The sequence below is a fragment of the Emydura macquarii genome, unplaced genomic scaffold (genome assembly GCF_026122565.2).
Source record: "Emydura macquarii macquarii isolate MOO-44397 ecotype Brisbane River unplaced genomic scaffold, CSIRO-AGI_Emac_v2 contig_3420, whole genome shotgun sequence".
Classification (NCBI taxonomy): Eukaryota; Metazoa; Chordata; order Testudines; family Chelidae; genus Emydura; species Emydura macquarii.
Window position 1 is genome coordinate 65,907 of NW_027133557.1, and position 19,905 is coordinate 85,811.

The window sequence follows — 19,905 nt, forward strand, 5'->3', positions numbered from 1 at the left end:
CCTGTTCTACACGTTTTAAGACTGCGATGTAACCACAGAATGGCTTGATGTTAATTAAAAGGCAAGTTTAGCCTAGCGTTAGTAGCCTTGATGTCATAATTGTGATCATTTTGTTTTAAATTAGGAAAAAGACTTTGTATAGGGGCCCCACAATATCTACTAGCCCCAGGCCCACAGGAGAGTTAATACAGCCCTGCTATTAAGGTCCTGATGCTGCAAACAAGCACTTATTCCTGTGAGTGACTTGTCTCAAACACTTGTCAGAGATGGACTAGGCATAAGTAATCCCACCTCAGTGCATGGGGCTGGACTAGATGGCCCCTCAAAATGCCTTCCAGCCCTGCATTTCTATGATTCTCTGACAGCAGTCTCATTTAAATCAATGGGCTGATTCCTATCAATAAATGTTCTAATGTTATTTACATGTTTCCAGGGACTACATGTCCACCTGCATATCTCGAGAACTCATTGTGTCACAGATGGACAGAGAATAAGGAAGAAAAACAATGAAACAGTTTGTCATAATTTGGTTTTACTTTTTCTTTTTACCCCAGATTTTTGTGCAAATTAAAACGAACCTGGACACCCTCTGTTCTGTCTCTGTTCAATGGCAAGGATAATTTTTTCAAGGATTTATGGCCCAAAGTCCTTCTCAAAGCCTCTTTCACGTCCTTGTTCCTCAGGCTGTAGATAAAAGGATTCAACATGGGGATGACAAAGGTGTAAAACACAGATACAGCTTTCCTTGGGTACAGAGAAGATAGCCAAGTGGGCTGGAGGTACATGAAAGCTGTGGACCCATACAATAAAGTCACAGCCACCATGTGGGAGGCGCAAGTGGAGAAGGCTTTGTGCCTGCCCTCGGCAGAGCGAATCCTGAGGATGGTGGAGATAATATAGATGTAGGAGATGATCACAGTGAGGGCAGTGCTTGCTATGATGAGTCCACATAGGATAAACATCACAAGATTATTGATCTGCGTGTCGCTGCAGGAGAGACTAAACAAGGGAGGGCCATCACAGAAGAAATGATCAATCTCATTAGACCCACAATAGTTCAGGGTAAAGGTGAAGCCGGTTTGCACCGTGGAATTCACACAGCCGCAGATATATGACCCTGCCACCAACAGAACACAAACCCACTTGGACATGGCAATGGGATACCGCAGCGGGTCGCAGATGGCGGAGTATCGATCGTAGGCCATCGCTGCCAAGAGAAATGCTTCAGCGGTGAGGAAGAGAACAAAGAAGAAAAATTGTATGGCGCATCCGTTATAGGAAATGGCTTTGTTCCCTGCTAGGAAGCTCGCCATGGCTCTGGGGGCGATGGTGGAGGAGTAGCAGAGGTCTAAGAGGGACAGGTTCATGAGGAAGAAGTACATGGGGGTGTGAAGGTGAGAATTGGCTGTAATGATGAGAATCAGGACAGTGTTCCCCAGCATGGCTACTATGTAAATCACCAGGAATATCACAAAGGGGATCATCTGACGAGCTGGACCATTTCCAAAACCCAGCAAGATGAATTCCGAGAGTGCTGTGCAGTTCCCCTCTTTCACTGGTGCCATGGTTGTTAAATCCTTAGGGAAAGGAATGAGATACAGATTAAAGAAAGGGCAAATGAAGAAGATGTAAATGAAGGGCTTAGTGAAAAGAAAAAAATGATGTTGGAGAAAATACCCTTGTCTGAGGGTTGGCAAATTAATGTTCATTTTCCAGCCCTGCCAAAGACTCCTGGTGAGGCATTGGCCCAGGCACTTGGGCTGGGATTTCCAAAGCAGCCAAAGGGAATTGGGTGCACAACTCACATTCAATTTCAGTAGGATTTGGTCACCTGAGATGAGATTTATAAAAGTGTTTATGGGCCTAATAGAATTTTCAAAAGCACCTAGGAACCAAAATCTCATTGATTTCAAGGCCAGATGGAGACATTCTGATGAATACCTTTTATCCTAAATACTGAAATACACTAAATTGATCATAAATTGAGCAGGGGTTGGACTAGATGACCTCCTGAGGTCCCTTCCAACTCTAATATTCTATGATTCTATAATAAACACCTTTAAAATATAAACAGAAATATAAAATATAAAACATAAATATAAACATAAATATGATCACTAAGTTGATCATAAATACCTTTAAAAACCTGAGGGTTATTCCTTGAGCTCTTGTGAAAATTTTCAGCTTTGCTATTTCTGCCTCTCGGTTCCCTGCTCTGAAAATGAAGATAACATTTTTCCCGATCTCACAGTGTGCTGTGCTGTCATTAATATTTTGGAAGATACAAAAGTATCTTCTGAGTGATTTTCAAAAGGAACCACCCAACTCTCTATAATGTTTGGATACTTACTTCTATTCAAAATTTCATCCTAGATAGATTGCATTTGTTGACAAATGTGCCTTTGATTTCACTGTAAGATGATCAGGCCTTTGTAATCCATGTGAAATAAATTCCTAATAAGATTTGAGCTGCTCTTTTGGAAGGCTTCTTTCCTAGACTAGCAGCCACAGTAACCAGCTTTTCCTTGCAGTTGCAACACAAAGCACGGTTCGTCTGCCAAGCTGAACAATTGCAGAATCTATCCACCCATGTGTGAAACCATTGATTTATAAAAAGGTGGCAGAACTGGGACTTTAACATCAGCTGTTCCATTCCCTACCAGTCTAAGAATTAACATATTTGATTTATTTATTGGACTGGAGATAGGCAAACACAGTACCTACATTAGAAAAGGGGAGCAAAGAGGATGTGGGGAATGACAGAGCAACTTCAATACTTGGAAAGATCCTCAAACAAATTATTAAACAATTAATTTGTAAAAACCTAGAGGGTAATAGGGTAATAAGGAGTGATTAATTTGTAATGCAGGAGGTGCCGGGCCTAAGGCCCAGCAAGCCTGGCACAAATTAAGCACTAATTAGAAGGAAGGGCCAACAAGGATTTATCAAGAGGAAATCATGACAAAGCAACCTCTTTCCTTCTCTGGCAGGGCTGGTGACCTACTGGATGGGGGAAGTTGTAGACGTGCTATATCTTGATTTTAACAAAACTTTAGAAACAGTTCACATGACATTCCCATACGCAGACTAGGGAAATGTGGTCTTGATGAAATTATTGTAAGGTGGGTGTAACACTCTACTGGGGATACCCAGAGGTAACAGTCACTGTGATAGCTCTCTACCTCAGCAAGAATGAGCTTTGCTGGTGAGTAGACTGTGTCAGCTCCCTGCCACATCAGCCTGTCTTCCTCACCAGCAAACTCCTCCAGGCTCTTCCAGCCCAAATCTTGCCTAGCAGGTAACAATCAGTGAACTCCAAATCCCAAGCTTCTCAGAGACATTTCTCTGCAATGCAGGGCAACTCTCACTGTACATTAGAATCAAAGAAGATGAGGGTTGGAAGAGACAGAAGGAGGTCATCTAGTCCATCCCCCTGCTCAAAGCAGGACCAACCTCAACTAAGTCATCCCAGCCAGGGCTCTGTCAAGCCGGGCCTTAGCTACCATGAAGGATGGAGATTCCACCATCTCCCTAGGTAACCCATTCCAGTGCTTCACCATCCTCCTAGTGAAAACGTTTTTCCTAATGTGCAACCTAGACATCCCCCATTGCAACTTGAGACCATTGCTCCTAATTCTGTCATCTGCCCCCACTGAGAACAGCCTAGCTCCATCCTCTCTGGAACCCCCTTTCAGGTAGATGAGGGCCATTATCAAATCCTCTCACTCCTCCATTTTGCAGATTAAACACGCCCAGATTCCTCACCCTCTCCTCATAAGGCATGTGCTCCAGCCCCCTAATCATTTTAGTTGCCCTCCACTGGACTCCTTCCAATTTGTCCACATCCTTCCTGGAGTGAGGTGCCCAACACTGTATACAATACTCCAAATGTGGCCTCACCAGTGCTGAAGAGAGGCGAATAATCACACTCACAGAAAACATTGAGGCTCCCAGTCTGTTAAAGAACTAGAACCTTACAGCTTATTAATTTTAACTGGGGCATAGACTTACTTTCCTTCAAACACAGAATTGGATTGGTTTATAGTAAAAGTAAACAAGTTTATTAAACAAACAACTTGGTTATGTGATACCAAGACAAAGGAATACGGGCAGACAAGGCTACAAACAAACAAAAGTAAAAATACCCATGCTAATAGCTAAGACCTAACTTAATAAGCTAGAAACTTTGTACAAGGTAGGTTCTACTTCAATCTGCCTTTCCCAGCAATGACTAATTAGCATTCAGCCAGGATGCCTGCAGATTCCAAGATGCTGGTTTTCCTTGACTCCTCAGGTGAAGGATAACTTAGGGGCTCATTCCCCCATCTTAATAATCCAGTAACCTTTTGAAATGTATTCTTCTGAAACATATCCCCGGATAAAGTCCTTTTTCCCTGATGGATGTCTGGGGTAGCTTCCATGCTGCCTTCTACCCTGCTAGTCATTGTTACAATGTAAATGAGCTCTTCCTGCAACCTGTGATACAAATGAATAGCTTGTTGAATTTGGCCACACCTGGTTTGAGGTGTGGACCTTTTTCCTTTATCTGGAGAAAATCTGTTTATCGACTCATCCTGACATGCCAGGTTTAAACCTCTTTTAGTCAGACTTAAAAGTATAATATGAGTGAGTATCCATAATTCCACATGCAGCATTATCACATGCATTTCTTAATGATATTATTGACCAACATGTTATCATTTTTGAATGATACCTCACAAGGCATATTTTGTGTAAATATTATTGCAATAGTATGTAGGGTGCGAATACATGTGTGCCCAGATTCCCTGTGGGTGCACAGCTGGTTGAAAGACCATACTCAAAAGGTAGTTGTCGAACTGGGAGGACATGTCTAGTGGGGATCCCACAGGGTCCCATTGGAGAAGATAGGTATTAATATGAGAATTGAAAGGTGGGAAAGAAACTGGTTAAATGGGAGACTACAGTAGGTCATAATGAAAAGTGAATTGTCAGGAAGGAGGGAGTTTACTAGTTGAGTTCCTCAGGGTTCAGTCTTGAGACCAATATTATTTACATCTTTCATTAATGAGCTTGGCAGAAAAAGTGGGAGTGTGCTAATAAAATTTGCAAATGACACAAAGTTGGGATGTATTACCTGAATGGAGGAGGCCTGGAATATCAGAGAAGAAGATTGTTTGATCTTGAAAATTGGATCAATAGAAACGGAGAAGAAAGAACAACAAGAATTTTTGCTATAAACTGAAGTTCTACCAGTTGGAGGCACCAGAGTTGGAGAAAGACCTGGGTTTAATGGTCAATCACAGGATGACTATGACCCACCAATATGATGCATCCATGAAAAAGGCTAATTAAATCCTGGGATGCATCAGGCAAGGAATTTCCAGATGAGATAGGGAAATGTTAGTACCATTAAACAAGGCACTGCTGAGACCCCGTCTGGAATAATGTGTGCAATTCTGGCCTCTCATGTTTAAGAAAGATGAGTTCAAATTACAACAGGTGCACAGAAAGACTACTAGGATGATTGAACAAAATGGAGAACCTACTTTACAAGAGGAGACTTAAGGATATTGCTTTGTTTAGCCTAAGCAAATGAAGGCTGAAGGGAAATATAACTGCTTTCTATAAATACATCTGAGGTATATATATCAGGGAGGGAAAGGAGTTATTTACGTTAAGAGCCAATGTTGGCACAAGAATAAATGGATACAAACTAGATGGTGGAATCTCTATCCTTCGAGGTTTTTAACGCCTTGACAATGCCCTGGCTGGGATGATTTACTTGGGGTTGGTCCTGCTTTGAGCAGTGGGTTGGACTAGATGACCTGCTGAGGTCCCTTCCAACCCTCATTTTCTATGATTCTATGGCCATCAACAAGTTTAGATTTGAAATTAGATGAAGGTTTCGAGCCATAAGAGGAGTGAAGTTCTGGAAAAGCCTTCAAGGGGAGCAGTGGGGGCAAGACACCAACTGGTACCAAGACTGAGCTTGAAAAGCTTAAGGAGGGGTTTGTGTGATGAGATTGCCTACAATGGTATGTAGCGCATCTGCGGCTGCTAGCACCAAATACCTCCAACAGCCAGTGATGGGACACTGGATGGGGAGGTCTCTGTGTTATTTCAATGAATTCTTTCCCACATATCTAGCCAATGGGTCTCTCCCCCATGCGGAGGGTCTAATTCAGTGTTTCTCAATGACCAGTCCATGGACCGGCACTGATCCCTGAGATCTCCCTGACACAGTATAGGAAGCCGGTACCTGGAATCAGAAAGGTTGAGAAACACTGGTCTAACTGATTGCCATATCTGGGGTCTGGAGGGAATTTTCCCACAGGTCATATTGGCAGACTGCAGAGGTTTTAGCTTTTCTCTGAAGTGTGGAGCATGGGTCATTTGCAGGTTTGAATTAGAGTAAATGGTGGATTCTCTGTAAATTGAAGTCTTTAAATCATGATTTGAGGACTTCAATAACTCAGCCAGAGGTTCAAGATCTATTGCAGGAGTGGGTAGGTGAGATCCTGTGGACTGCAATTTGCAGGCGGTCAGACTCAATGATCATGCTGGCACCTTCTCGGCTTAATATCTGTAAGTCTGGGTCCATCCTTGGTCCAGTACTAGTCAATATTTTCATTAATGACTTGGATAATGGAGTGGATAGTCTGCTTATAAATTTGTGGGTGACACCAATCTGGGTGGGGTTTTCAAGCACTTTGGAGGACAGGATTAGAATACAAAAGATCTTGACAAATTGGAGAATTGATCTGAAATTAATAAAGGAATGTGCAAAGTACTTCACTTAGGAAGAAAAAAATCAACTTTAACTCTACAAAATGGGAAATAACTGATTGGGTTGGTAGTGCTGGAGTAGTACTGGAAATGATCTAAGGGTTATAGTGGACCACAAATTGAATGTGAGTCAACAATGGATAAAGGGTAACATCATCCTGGGGAGTATTAACAGGAGAGTTGTATGCAAGACACAGGAGGTAATTGTCCCACTCTACTTGGCACTGGTGAAGCTTCAGCTGGAGTACAGCATCTGATTGTGGGCACTGTACTTTTGAACAAATTGAAAAGAATCCCAAGAATAGCAAGAAAAGAAATAAAAGGTTTAGAAAACCTGACCTCTGAGGAAAAATTAAAAGAACTGGACATGTTTAGTCTTCAGAAAAAAGAAGACTGGGAGCCTTCAAAGAGGTAAAGGGCTGTTATATAGAGAACTGTGATTAATTGTTCTCCATGTCCACTGAAGATAGGACAAGAAGTAAAGGGTTTAGTCCGCAGCCAGGGAGAGTTAGGTTAGATATTAGGAAAATCTTTCTAACTATGTGGATTGTTAAACTCTGAGACAGGCTTCCAAGGGAGGTTGTGGAATCCCTGTCATAGAAGGTTTTAAAAAACCAATTGGACAAGCACTGGTCAGGGATGTTCTAGGTTTATTTTGTCCTGCCTCAACACTGGGGGATAGGCAAAATGACTTCTCAAGGTCTCATCCAGCCCTAGATTTCTATTATTGCAATGACTATATCTTCTCCTGTGAGATTTTAAGAGTTCCGTTTGTGAGCTTTTACCTTTATAGAAAATGTACTCTGTCCTTATAAAGGTAAACTCTAAGCGAGTTTTGTCTGAGGAAGGAAGGAGTAAAGGTTTAGTAAGAATGTGAGGACATGGGATTTTATTTTAACTGAAAGATACTGCAACAGAAGTTGGATACTAACATTTAGCACCAGATTCTGTCACCATTGCTCACATTGTGTAGTAGCTTATTGCCAGAGTAGTTCCCTTGTTAAGTGGATATTTCTCTTCAACTGTACTAGGCTTAAAACTGTAAGGGTATTCTCAGATTGCCTCTGTAGACATGCTTCTCTTCCGTCAGATGAATGGCATCTGGGACTTTGTCACTGGCATCCAGGGTGACACCTGAAGATGTTCAGGGAATCGTAGGAAGATGCAGAGATGTCTCTGTTTCTCTGGTTCCAGTTAAGTGTTAATACTGCCTCACACTAGATTATTGATGCTGGGATTTTCAGTGGGGTTCATCGTCTATTGAGCTGACTGAGCTAGCAATTTTCAGTCTCTACCATGTACCATAGATTATTTTCTTGGAGGGAAACCTTTGAAAGTCTTCTTTCATTCCCTTTTTTCTCCATTTCAGCCCTTTTCCAAGTCCTCCCACCAGCCCAATCTGTCCTTATACTCTTGAAGGATGTTAGTGGTATTAAGACATTCATTTCAAATGGATATCTTTGAATAAGGAGGTTAATTACTTTTGAAGACACCTGGAAAGGTTAGTTAGTCCATCCCCCTGAGCAGAGATAGCACCAAGTACACCTAGATCATCTCTGACACATGTTTGTATAACTTGTTGTTATAAAACCTCCAATGACAGAAATTCCAGAGCCTCCCTTCAGATCATATTCTAGTGCTTAACTATCCCTATAGATAGAAATTTTCACCTGTTATCTAACCTATATCACCTCTGCTGCATATTAATCCAGTTTCTTCCTGTCCTATATTCAGTGCACATGGAGAACAATTGATCTCTGTCTTCTTTATAACACCTCTAACATATCTGAAGACTGTTTTCAGGTGTCCCCCACCCTCCAGTCTTTTTTCTCAAGACTGAATATGCCCAGTTTAAAAAATTTTCTTCATAGGTCAAGTTTTCTAAACCTTATATTGTTTTTGTTGCTCTCTTCTGGACTCATCTTTGCCCACATTGTCCACATCTTTCTTAAAGTGTGGTGCCCAAAACTGACAGCGTACTACAGCTGAGGCCTCAACAATGACAAGTAAAGCAGAACAATCACCTCCCGTAGCTTACAGATAATACTCCTGCTAGGATATCCCAGAATATTGGCCTTTTACACAATTGTGTCACATTGTTCATTCATATTCAATTTGTGATCCACTGTAACCCCCAGATTCTTTTCAGGAATTCTACAACATAGCCAGTTGTTTCCCATTTTATAGTTGTGCTTTTTTAAAATTCCTCAGTGCACTACTTTTCACTTTTCTTTACCGAATTTCGTCTTGTTGATTTCAGACCAAGTCTTCAACTTGTCAACGTCCCTTTGAATTCTAGTCCTGTCCTCCGAAGTGCTTGTAAACCTCACCCAGATTGGTGTTATTCACAAATTTTATAAGCATACTCTCCACTCTATTATCCAAGTCATTAATGAAAATACTGAATAATACTAGGTGGGAGCAGACCACTTCGGGAACAAACAAGATATATCCCCCCATCTTGATAGCAACCATTGATAATGACTCTTTGAGTAAAGTTTTTCAGTTTTGTACCTACCTTATAGTAATTTCATCTAGACCACATTTGCCTACTTTGCTTATGAGAATATCATGTGAAACATTCAAAGTAGATCACATCTATAGCTTCCCCCATCCACTAGCTCAGCAACCCTGTCAAAGAAGGAAATTAGATTGCTTTGGCATTAAATACCTCAGCCTTCTTGATATGATCCTTTATTGGCTTTCCTTTCCCACTCAGTAGATGCACTATACGTTCCTTCATCCGTCTCTTGATCCTAACGTCATATTAAATAACCTTTGCTAAGTGCCCTTTGTACTCATCATTAGCAATCTGTCTGTTTCCACTTTTGGGGATTCCTTTTTTATTTTCAGGACATTAAAGATCTCCTGTTTGAACCATATTGTCCTCTTACTATCCTTCCTATCTTTCCTTCACAGCGGAATAGTTTGCTGTTGCACCTTTAATATTGTACCTTTGAGAAACTGCCAGCTCTCATGAACTCATTTTCCCCTTCAATTTTCTTCTCATGGGACCTTACTTGCCAGTTCTCTGGGTTTCTTAGTCTGTTTTTTTAAAATTCTATTGTCCTTATTCTGCTGTTTTCATTCCTTCCTTTCTTTAGAATCATTACATTTATTATTTCATGATCACTTTTACTCAAATTGCCTTCAGATGCTCAACCAATTCCTTCCTCTTAGCCTGGTTCAAGTCTAAAATGACCACTCCCCTGGTTATTTCCTCCAACTTCTGCAAAAAAAAAAAAAAAAAACACTTTTCCCCTGCATGTTCCAAAAATATACCAAATATTTTGTATTTTGTCATATTACTTTTACAAAAGAAGTCTGACTAATTAAAGTCCCCCGTTACTATTAGGTCTTGTGGTTTGGACATTTTTGTTAACTATTCTAGAAATGCCTCATCTAATTCCTCTTCCTGATTTGGTGTTGTATAGTAGACCAGGACATCATACCTGGGGGGAGGGGAGGTTTATAACCTTTTAGCTTTACTCAGAGACCTTCAACCTCTGCTCTCCTGCTGGACCTCAGAACAAGTGTATATGCTCTTGATATATAATGCAAAACCTCCTTTTTCCCCCTGCCTGTCGTTCCTGATCAAGCTATACCCCTCTATATCATTATTCCAGTCAGGAAATTTATTCCATCAAGTCTCTGTGGTGCCATTAAGTCATCGTGGTGTATGAGGAGACAAAAATACCAGCTACTTCTCACTTTTTCATTTAGCAGAGAAAGGCATAACAAGAACCAATGACTGGACATAAAAACCAAGCAACTTCATATTATAAATAAGGTGCATATTTTTAACAGTGAGAGAGAGAAACCATTGGAACAAATTACCAAGGGAGACTGGATTCTCTATCTCTTCATGTCTTTTTATCAAGACCGGATAACTGTCCGGAAGATATCCTTTAGTCTAACATAAATTGTTGGGCTCAATACAGGGTAATGGGGTGAAATTCTATAGCTGGCATTTTGCATAAGGTCAGGTTAGACGATCTCAAGGTCCCCTCTGGCATTATCATCTATTAATCTACAAATCTATATTATCACCCTAAGGCAGCAAATTATTTAATTTAAGGTGGTTTTAAAAAGTCTTACAAGCTACTCATTTGGGAGCCATTGTCATGTGGATTCAACCAGGCACAGTGAAACTCATTCACACTCATACTGCCTCAACCCAATACTTCGCTGTTAAAAATGCATATTAGCATAGTTCACATTAGCATGTAGCCCTGATGGCAGGCATTGAAAAGGATAAAAGTTACGTACTTAAGAAAGTCCTTTGAACTTCGTGAATCTTATGACATGTCTTGAATATTGTTGGCTGTTGATGGTGATTGTCTCTGCTCCGCTAACTTTTTTGTCAGCCTGTGGAAATTATCTGAAGTTTCTGATGTTATTGGTTTCTTCACCCTGCTCGTGGACAGCTACAGATGATGGAGAAATGCGTCTTCACCCAGTCCCGTGGCTTCTGGAGATAAAAATACAATAAAATAAGCTGATGACTGATCTCTGACACAGCTTCTTAAAGTTTCATGATTTTATTTTCCCCTCCCTTCCGTGATTCCCCCAGGGGTCTCAGGACAAATCAGATTAGAGCTTTTCCCCTACAATTTACTAGGCCATTCAACCAATAGGGCTAGATTCAGACATTGTTATCAAACTCAAGATGGTGAGCGGAGTTCTCTCAATTTTAGAGACATCATCTGACAACTCAGCAGCTTCAGCACTGTACAACTAAACATTGCTGAGTGTCTATTTCCAAACAAGGCAATATGTATTACATGTTGATCTTATTTTTCCCCAGAGAAATCCAAAAGGGAACCGTAACTTAAAATAACAAGTTATACTTTAAAAACATATCTCCTTCTTCTATGTACGTAGCAGAAAAGGCTGCATGGAAAATACTGGCTTTGGGGGTGGGTCTTTTGATTTGCTTCATGGTCAGAATCAGCTCCATTTACTCCAGTACAGTTACTCCTGATTCACACCAGGATGAATGAGAGGAGAATCAGACCCTCAGTCTGTAGCCTGTCTCTGAGAAATTCTCTCAACATGCTTGACATTTTAAATTACATTGTTTAAACTTGATTGGGCTACTAGGTCAAATGGTATTTTTCCTCTACTCCCTGAAATGATTAATTTAACTCACTACCCATCCATATGAATTTAACAATACCTTCAAAGGAGTGCGGGTGTCACGTGATGCACTGTGGAAATGTCCCCAAGATAGCATTCCAGAAAGTGGGGAAGAAGATGATTGGATGCCTTTCCATACTCAGATTGACACGTCTTTTGTCCATACAACCCAGTGCTGTGTGGTCACAATGTATCAGCACAACTGACCAAGTGTGAATGCACTCTTCTGTAGTAGAGAAAGAGAGCCTAAGATATGAGGCCTGTTACAAGGAGGCCTAGTGTAAGGCCTAAACAGAGTCAGGCACTGCAAAGGTAGTAAGCATCAAGCTATGAGCAAAAGTCAGGCTCTATTACAAAGCAGATGCCTGCTTGCAGGTTCACTGACCAATACATGAACTTGGCAAAAGCAGGGCTATCGTTGCAAAAACAGAGGTACTCCCAGGCACTAAGTATTCGTGTAAACACATTCCAGAAGGTTAGTGCTTGATCATCCCAGTACAAGATTATGATGTAAACACACTGCCCAAAGATGATAAAAGGACCCACTGAGCCCCTTAAAGATAAGGTCAAGTTGACAGGGTGATGGATAGAGATGTTTTGATCGAACCGAAAAATACAAGGTAAAGGGAGGTAACTGACCACCTCAGAGGGCAATACTTAACTTGTTAGTATTAGTGTATAAAGAGGCGCCTCAGAGGTGGTGTCTTTGTCCAGCCCAGGGGCAATGGAAAGTACTGCCATTCACTGAGCTGGTCCATTGTAATGGGCATACATGTATTAGTGGTCCTGTAGAGTCTAGGGGATACCGGGACCATACTTCATCAACAATAAACCGGCCATCTGCCTTCACTTGAGTCGGTGGTCCTATTGTGCAGTTCGATCGAGGTCTGCTGTGTCAGCTCACTGCACAGAGCTGGGCAGCACACAGAGAGAACACAAACGCAGCCAAATAACTGACTACATCTTCTACATGAATTTTGTCAGTGGTAGAGTTGGCCGGAAACTCACATTCTCAATTTTGTCAGTGGTAGAGTTGGCTGGAAACTCAAATTCTGTGGGAAATTCTGAAATTTCAAAAAAAGAAAAAAAATTATTCTGCTGAAGAACAAAAATGAAATTTTGAAATTTCCCACAGATCAAGAATTCCCAAAAGTTGTTTAGAAAAAAATGCTTTTTGACCTTTTCACAACGCTTCGAACACTTCACAAACCACTCGGAGGCCCAGAGAGCAAAGAGAAAATTTTGGGAACCTGGAAGCCCTGTTCTCCAAGTTATCTCCTCCTGCTGGACTGGACCAGATGCAGGGAGACCGGAAGGCACATGAGCCTCCAATTCATGGCTGGTTTCTATCGGATTTTTATCAGAACTGTGGAATCAAAGAATTAATCATAGAATTGATTATAGAAGGCCTGGCCTGAAACTGGGTAGCCTGAACTGTGATGGAAGCCCTCAGGTTAAATCACTGACAGGATGCCCCAAACTGAGACTGAGATAAAGATGCTAAAATCCCACAGGATGTCTCAGGACCACCATTTAAATGCAAACTCCTTTTGTGAACTCTAGCCCTTTTGATGTCTGTAAACTGACATCTCCTGTTCTGATAAGTACCAGTACCTGCCCCCCCTTTGTCTTACCGGCCCCATAGAAACTAACTCCATACAATTTAGCATTTGAACAAGTATTGTGTCACCACCCATCTTCGGGAGTTAGCCAGGGTCCCTGATAACCACATTGTATAATTAAGTGACTCTTTGGTCTTTCCTGTGAAAACATCTGGCGTACCCCATTGTACATATAATTGTCTTTCCTGTTAAGTATAAACTGTTAATCAAATTCCACTATACGATCAACATGTAAATGAACCTAAGCAACCCCTATATAAGTCTTTTGTATCTGGTAGCCAGGTGAAGTACATTTGCCCAGCATCCAGACATGCTGCTTGACTTCCCTATAGCCACCTGGGTTTTCCCTATGGCTATAGTATTCCCCATAGCTATGGTTATGTGATTGTGTGTGTGTCACAATTAAAGCTGCACCCGATCCAACTTTAAAATGTAGCAGTGTGACTTTATTTTTCCTCGACAGAACTATCACAATCCAATGGAACATTGATTTTCAATTAATTGACATTTTCTAATGGAAAAACATTCCATCAAAAAAACAACAACAAAACCCCCAGCTCTAGTTGGTGTTACTGTACTGGCAGAACTTTGTGTATAAAGCTTTCTAGTGTAGCAAGGCCTCGGGAAATTATTATTATGGAAAAAGGGATTGTCTATGCATGGATATCATCATTATTGCCTTTTAATGAACACCCACAGCAATCAATGGAAATTAGGCCCTGAGGTGCTTTTGAAAATCCTCCTAGGTGCCAAACTACCTTTAAAATCTGACCTGTAGTGCAGCTGTAGTAGTATTGATTAAGAGCTTATTTACACCAATGTAGTCTCTTACCATGAACTGACTATTCCAGTGTGGTAGTTTTACTCAGTCATTCACAATTGACAATGACTATGGGAACTTCAAATGTAAATTCACAGGAATAAGCAATATCAGTATAAATACCTTCCTGTGGGAATAGCTGTGGATACACGAGGGAATGTCGGAATTGAGCTGCATAGCTGCAAAATCACACCCTGAGACAGTCCTCACTCAGGGGTTGTTTGGTCAGGTAGTGTGGCTTACTGGTCAGGGCTAAAACCGGTAACATAGAGGGGGGGTTGTTGGTAGGGGGCACTGGGCTCTCCCACTCCACTGGGCTCTGACTCAGGACCCTTGGAGGTCTGACAATGATCTGACAGCCAAGGCTGCTTAAGGTTAGGGTGACCAGATGTCTTGATTTTATAGGGACAGTCCCGATATTTGGGGCTTTTTCTTATATAGGTGCCTATTATGCCCCTCACCTCCTCTCCCGATTTTTCACACTTGCTATCTGGATCGCCCCACTTAATACTGCCCTGCTGGGGCCAGTTCCTATCTCCCCCTCCCCCCTGAGATTGTCCCAGAGCCACCGTTTGGGTTAAGGCAGTGTGAAGGGTGTCTGCTCCCTACAAGGCAATTTCTGTTGGCAGCTTGCAGTGATATAGCCCTCTTCCTCAGACAGAAACTGCCTCCTCCTGTGGTATGCACCCACCCCCAACCAGGCCAGCTCAGTCCCAGAGCTGTCTCCTGCTGGGGTAGTCCAAACCAAAACACTAAGTGGATTCCCAAAGTACAGAATTTATATGACAGGGAGAGGGGAATGCTTCCCTCTCAGGCTGTATCTGTGGCAGGTCATTTCTTTCCTCGCGGAGGGACCTTTGGGTCTCTTCGTTTATGCTTTGCCAAATAGCAGTGAAGAAAGGAATTCAATTACTGAAAATAAAGGCAATCTCTATATCTTCATACTTAGATTTTTTAAGGCAATCTCTTTATCTTCATACTTAGATTTTTTTTTTCAAATGATACATTCAGAATTTAATTACTTAGGGTTGCAGGTGAACAATCTGGGATTTCCGTGGTAAATCATAGAATCATAGAGTTGGAAGGGACCTCATGAGGTCAGAGTCCAACCCTCTGCTCAAAGCAGGACTAACCTCAGTTAAATAATCCCAGCGAGGGTTTTGTCAAGCCGCAGCTGAAAAACCTTTAAAGATGGAGATTCCACCACCTCCCTAGGTAACCCATTCCAGTGCTTCACCACCCTCCTAGTGAAAAAACTTTTTCCTAATGTCAAACCTAGACCTCCCCCCCTGCAACTTGAGACCGTTGCTCCTTGTTCTGTCATCTGCCACTACTGAGAACAGCCTAGCTCCATCCTCCCTGGAACCCCCTTTTAGGCAGTTAAAGGCTGCTATCAAATCCCCCCCTCATTCTTCTCTTCTGTAGACTGAACAAGCCTAGTTCCTTCAGCCTCTCCTCATAAGTCTTGTGCTCCAGCCCACTAATCATTTTTGTTGCCCTCCGCTGGACTCTCTTCAACTTGTCCACATCCTTGTTGTAGTGGGGGGCCCAAAACTGGACACAATATTCTAAATGCGGCCTCACCAATGCCGAACAGAGGGGAATAATCACTTCCCACGATCTGCTGGCAATGCTCCTACTAATGCAGCCCAATATGCTATTAGCCTTCTTGACAACCAGGGCACACTGCTGACTCATATCCAGCTCTTTATCCACTGTAACCCCCAGGTCCTTTTCTGAAGAACTGCTGCCTAGCTTGTCGGTCCCCAGTCTGTAGCTGTGCATGGGATTCTTCCGTCCTAAGTGCAGGACTCTGCACTTGTCCTTGTTGAACCTCATCAGATTTCTTTTGGCCCAATCCTCCAGTTTGTTTAGGTCCTTCTGTATCCTATCCCTACCTTCCATGGTATCTACCACTGCCCCCAGCTTAGTGTCATCCGCAAAGTTGCTGAGGGTGCAATCTACCACATCTTCCAGATCATTAATGAAGATGTTGAACAAAACCGGACCCAGGACCGACCCCTGGGGCACTCCGCTTGTGACCGACTGCCAGCTAGACATGGAACCATTGATCACTACCCATTGATCCCTATGCTCTATCCAGTTCTCGATCCATTTTATAGTCCATTCATCCAACCCATACTTTTTTAACTTGCTGATAAGAATACTGTGAGAGACCGTACCAAAAGCTTTGCTAAAGTCAAGGTATATCACGTCCAGCACATTCCCCACATCCACAGAGCCAGTCACCTCATCATAGAAAGCAATCAGGTTGGTCAGGCATGACTTGCCCTTGGTGGATCCGTGTTGACTGTTCCTGATCACCCTCCTCTCTTCCAAGTGCCTTAAAATGAATTTCTTAAGGACCTGCTCCATGATTTTTCCAGGGATTGAGGTAAAGCTGACCGGTCTGTAGTTCCCCGGATCCTCTTTCCTCCCTTTCTTAAAGATGGGCACTATATTTGCTTTTTTCCAGTCATTAGGGACCTCCCCCAATTGCCACGAGCTTTCAAAGATAATAGCCAATGGCTCTGAAATCACATCAGCCGACTCCCTCAGCACCCTTGGGTGCATTGCATCCGGCCCCATGAACTTGTGTATTTCCAATCTTTCTAAATAGTCTTGGACCTGTTCCTTCAGCACTGAGGGATGTTTGCCTCCTTCCCATTCTGTGCCACCCAGTGCAGCAGTCTGGGAGCTGACCTTGTCTGTGAAGACAGAGGCAAAAAAGGCATTGAGTACCTCAGCTTTCTCCACATCCTCTGTCACTAGGTTGCCTCCCTCATTCTGTAAGGGGCCCACACTTTCCCTAATCTTCCTCTTGTTGGTAACATACCTGTAGAAACCCTTCTTGTTCCCCTTCACGTCCCTTGCTAGCTTCAACTCTAATTGTGCTTTGGCCTTCCTGATTTCATTCCTGCATGTTTGAGCAGTATTTTTATAATCCTCCCTAGTCATCTGACCAAGCTTCCACTTTTTGTAAGCTTCTTTTTTGCGTTTAAGTTCGCCAAAGACTTCTTTGTTAAGCCAAGCTGGACGCCTACCATATTTCCTATTCTTTCTGCACAATCCTCAGTGTGAGATTGATCTGGCAATACATAATGCACCAATATCTCCCCTGAAGCCAAGGTGATGTTAACCTCAAAAAATGCTGCAGGCTTGGGCTCAAGGTGTGATTTTCATTTCATGATCAAATCAAAAGGGAAAAAATGTAGAGCAAATGGGCCTGATTCTCCGTCAATTTACACAAGCTTTAGAACAGTGTAAATGTATTTACTACAGTGGAGTCACTCGTGATTGAAGTCAGGCTGAATGAGAGATGACTCAGGCCAGTAGACTCTAGTGAAGTTACTCCTGATTTACAAAGAGGTCAGTGACAGAGGAATCAATCCCATTGACTTCCATGGCATTGCTCCTGATTTACAAGCTTTAGAACATGTAAATGCATTTACTTCAGAGGAGTGACTCCTGATTTATATCAGGAGGAGTGAGAGGAGAATCAGACCCACTGATTTTCCTGTGGCTACTAGTGATTTACACCTGGGTGAGTGAATGTTCCTTATTTACACAAATATGCATGAGATTTGAATCAAGATCACTTGCTTTATTGAGTTGTGTTGCAGACATGACATAGAAATATTATACATAGGTGATTCAGTTTAACATGGCCTTTATCAGTTTCCATTATCTAATACAGGTGTCATATTGTTCACCATTTTCAAACTGCTACCCCAATAGGAATCAGGGAAAATTCAAGGGTTAAATCTTGAACAGATGAAAATCATTGAAAATCAAACAGAAATCAGATTTGCTCACCCAATTTACATTATCGAAGGATTTAGACTGAGGTGATTCCAACTCAAAGAAATGCAAATATGTGAATGTATATAGAAATACCTTATTGTCTTAAATACGTTCTATGGTCAGTGTTCTGGAATGTTACAAGAACAAGGGAATTGCCATGAACCAACGTCCTGTCTTCATTGGTGGCCAGTGTCAGCTGTTTCAAAGACAGAAGAATTGCATGATAAACCATGGATAAAATTTACTCCACTCTCTCAGACAGCAGTTGCTGACCCATATCCTGAAACATGAAGCCCCTATAAAGATCAAAGCTATTTTAGAATTCTAGGAATATATTTGACTGCATTATATTGAGTGGCAATGAGTTCCACAGGTCAGCTGGTAAGCTAGGATAGGCAAGACAGACAGAGAGAGAAGAGTGACATCCACACAGAAGAAAGAGAGAGAGACACACAGAGACAGAGACAGAGACAAAGAGAGACACTGGATCCCAAAGATTTATTTGTTTATACCTGGAAAAACTACTCCTCCGACCCCACCCCACCCTAAAAAATACAAACTTGGTCAGAACTTGTTGTGTTGCATAGTACATTGACCCACTCAATTTCATCTCTATGTTCAAGGACAGTGTTCATTTTCTCAAACATTTCTTGTCCATAGTCCTTCTCAAAGCATTTTTCACGTCCTTGTTCATAAGGCTGTAGATGAGGGTATTCAACATGGGAATGAAAAAGGTATAAAACACGGACACTGCTTTTCTTTAGTACAGAGATGATAGACAAGTGGGCTGGGCATACATGAAAGCAGTGGTCCCATAAAATAAAGTCACAGCCACCATATGGGAGGTGCAGGTGGAGAAGGCTTTGTGCCTGCCCTCGGCAGAGCGAATCCTGAGGATGGTGGAGATGATATAGATGTAGGAGATGAGCACAACCAGGGAAGTGAGTGCTATGATGAGTCCGCATAGAGTAAACATCACAAGATTAGTCTGTCCTGCAGTGACACGTACGTCAATAATCAGGGGAGGGCCATCACAGAAGAAATGATCAATCTCATTAGACCCACAATAGTTCAGGGTAAAGGTGAAGCAGGTTTGCACCATGGCATTCAGGCAGCCACCGATATGGGATCCCACCACCAGCTGAATGCAAACCCACTTGGACATGGCGACGGGATACCGGAGGGGGTTGCAGATGGTGGTGTAGCGATCGTAGGCCATTGCTGCCAGGAAAAAGGCTTCAGTGGGGAGGAAGGGAGCGAATAAAAAGAATTGGGTGGCACATCCACTGTAGGAAATGGCTTTGCTTCCTGCAGCGCAGCTCGCCATGGCTCTGGGGACAATGACGGAGGAGTAGGAGAGGTCTAAAAGCGACAGGTTCATGAGGAAGAAGTACATGGGGGTGTGAAGTTGAGAGTTGGCTGTAATGATGAGGACCAGGATGGTGTTTCCCAGCATGGTTATCATGTAAATCACCAGGAACATCATAAAGGGCAGTCTGAAACCCTGCTCCTCTTCCAAGCCCCAGCAGGATGAATTCTGTCACTGTTGTGTGGTTCCCCTTTCTTACTGGCTCCATAGCTGACATTTCCCGTAGAAAATAGAACAAGATAAAAGGTAAAAAGTAGTCAAATATAAAAGATACATTGAAGCTTCTCCTAAAAGTTCTTTAAACTAATGGGGGTTAGTCACTCAGATGTTTTGGAAAGTCCAACTAGGTATCTAAATACAGTTAAAAATCTGACCTCAGGTGT

General features: G+C 42.2%; 2 protein-coding genes across 2 annotated transcripts; both read right to left on the reverse strand.

Annotated features, from left to right (window-relative positions):
- Positions 1-545: 545 nt before the first annotated feature.
- On the reverse strand, positions 546-1,568 carry LOC137144239 (olfactory receptor 5AR1-like). Its single transcript, XM_067534448.1, has one exon. It carries the CDS (start codon positions 1,563-1,565, stop codon positions 546-548), a length of 1,020 nt encoding a protein of 339 aa, XP_067390549.1. The 5' UTR covers positions 1,566-1,568.
- A 17,345-nt stretch (positions 1,569-18,913) lies between these two features.
- On the reverse strand, positions 18,914-19,639 carry LOC137144240 (olfactory receptor 9S13-like). Its single transcript, XM_067534449.1, has one exon. The coding sequence runs from the start codon at positions 19,637-19,639 to the stop codon at positions 18,914-18,916; it is 726 nt and encodes a 241-aa protein (XP_067390550.1).
- Positions 19,640-19,905: the final 266 nt, after the last annotated feature.

Bases quoted from the DNA above. Each gene is read 5' to 3' on its own strand.
- LOC137144239 (XM_067534448.1), bottom strand. From the start codon at position 1,565: ATGGCACCAGTGAAAGAGGGGAACTGCACAGCACTCTCGGAATTCATC.
- LOC137144240 (XM_067534449.1), bottom strand. From the start codon at position 19,639: ATGATGTTCCTGGTGATTTACATGATAACCATGCTGGGAAACACCATC.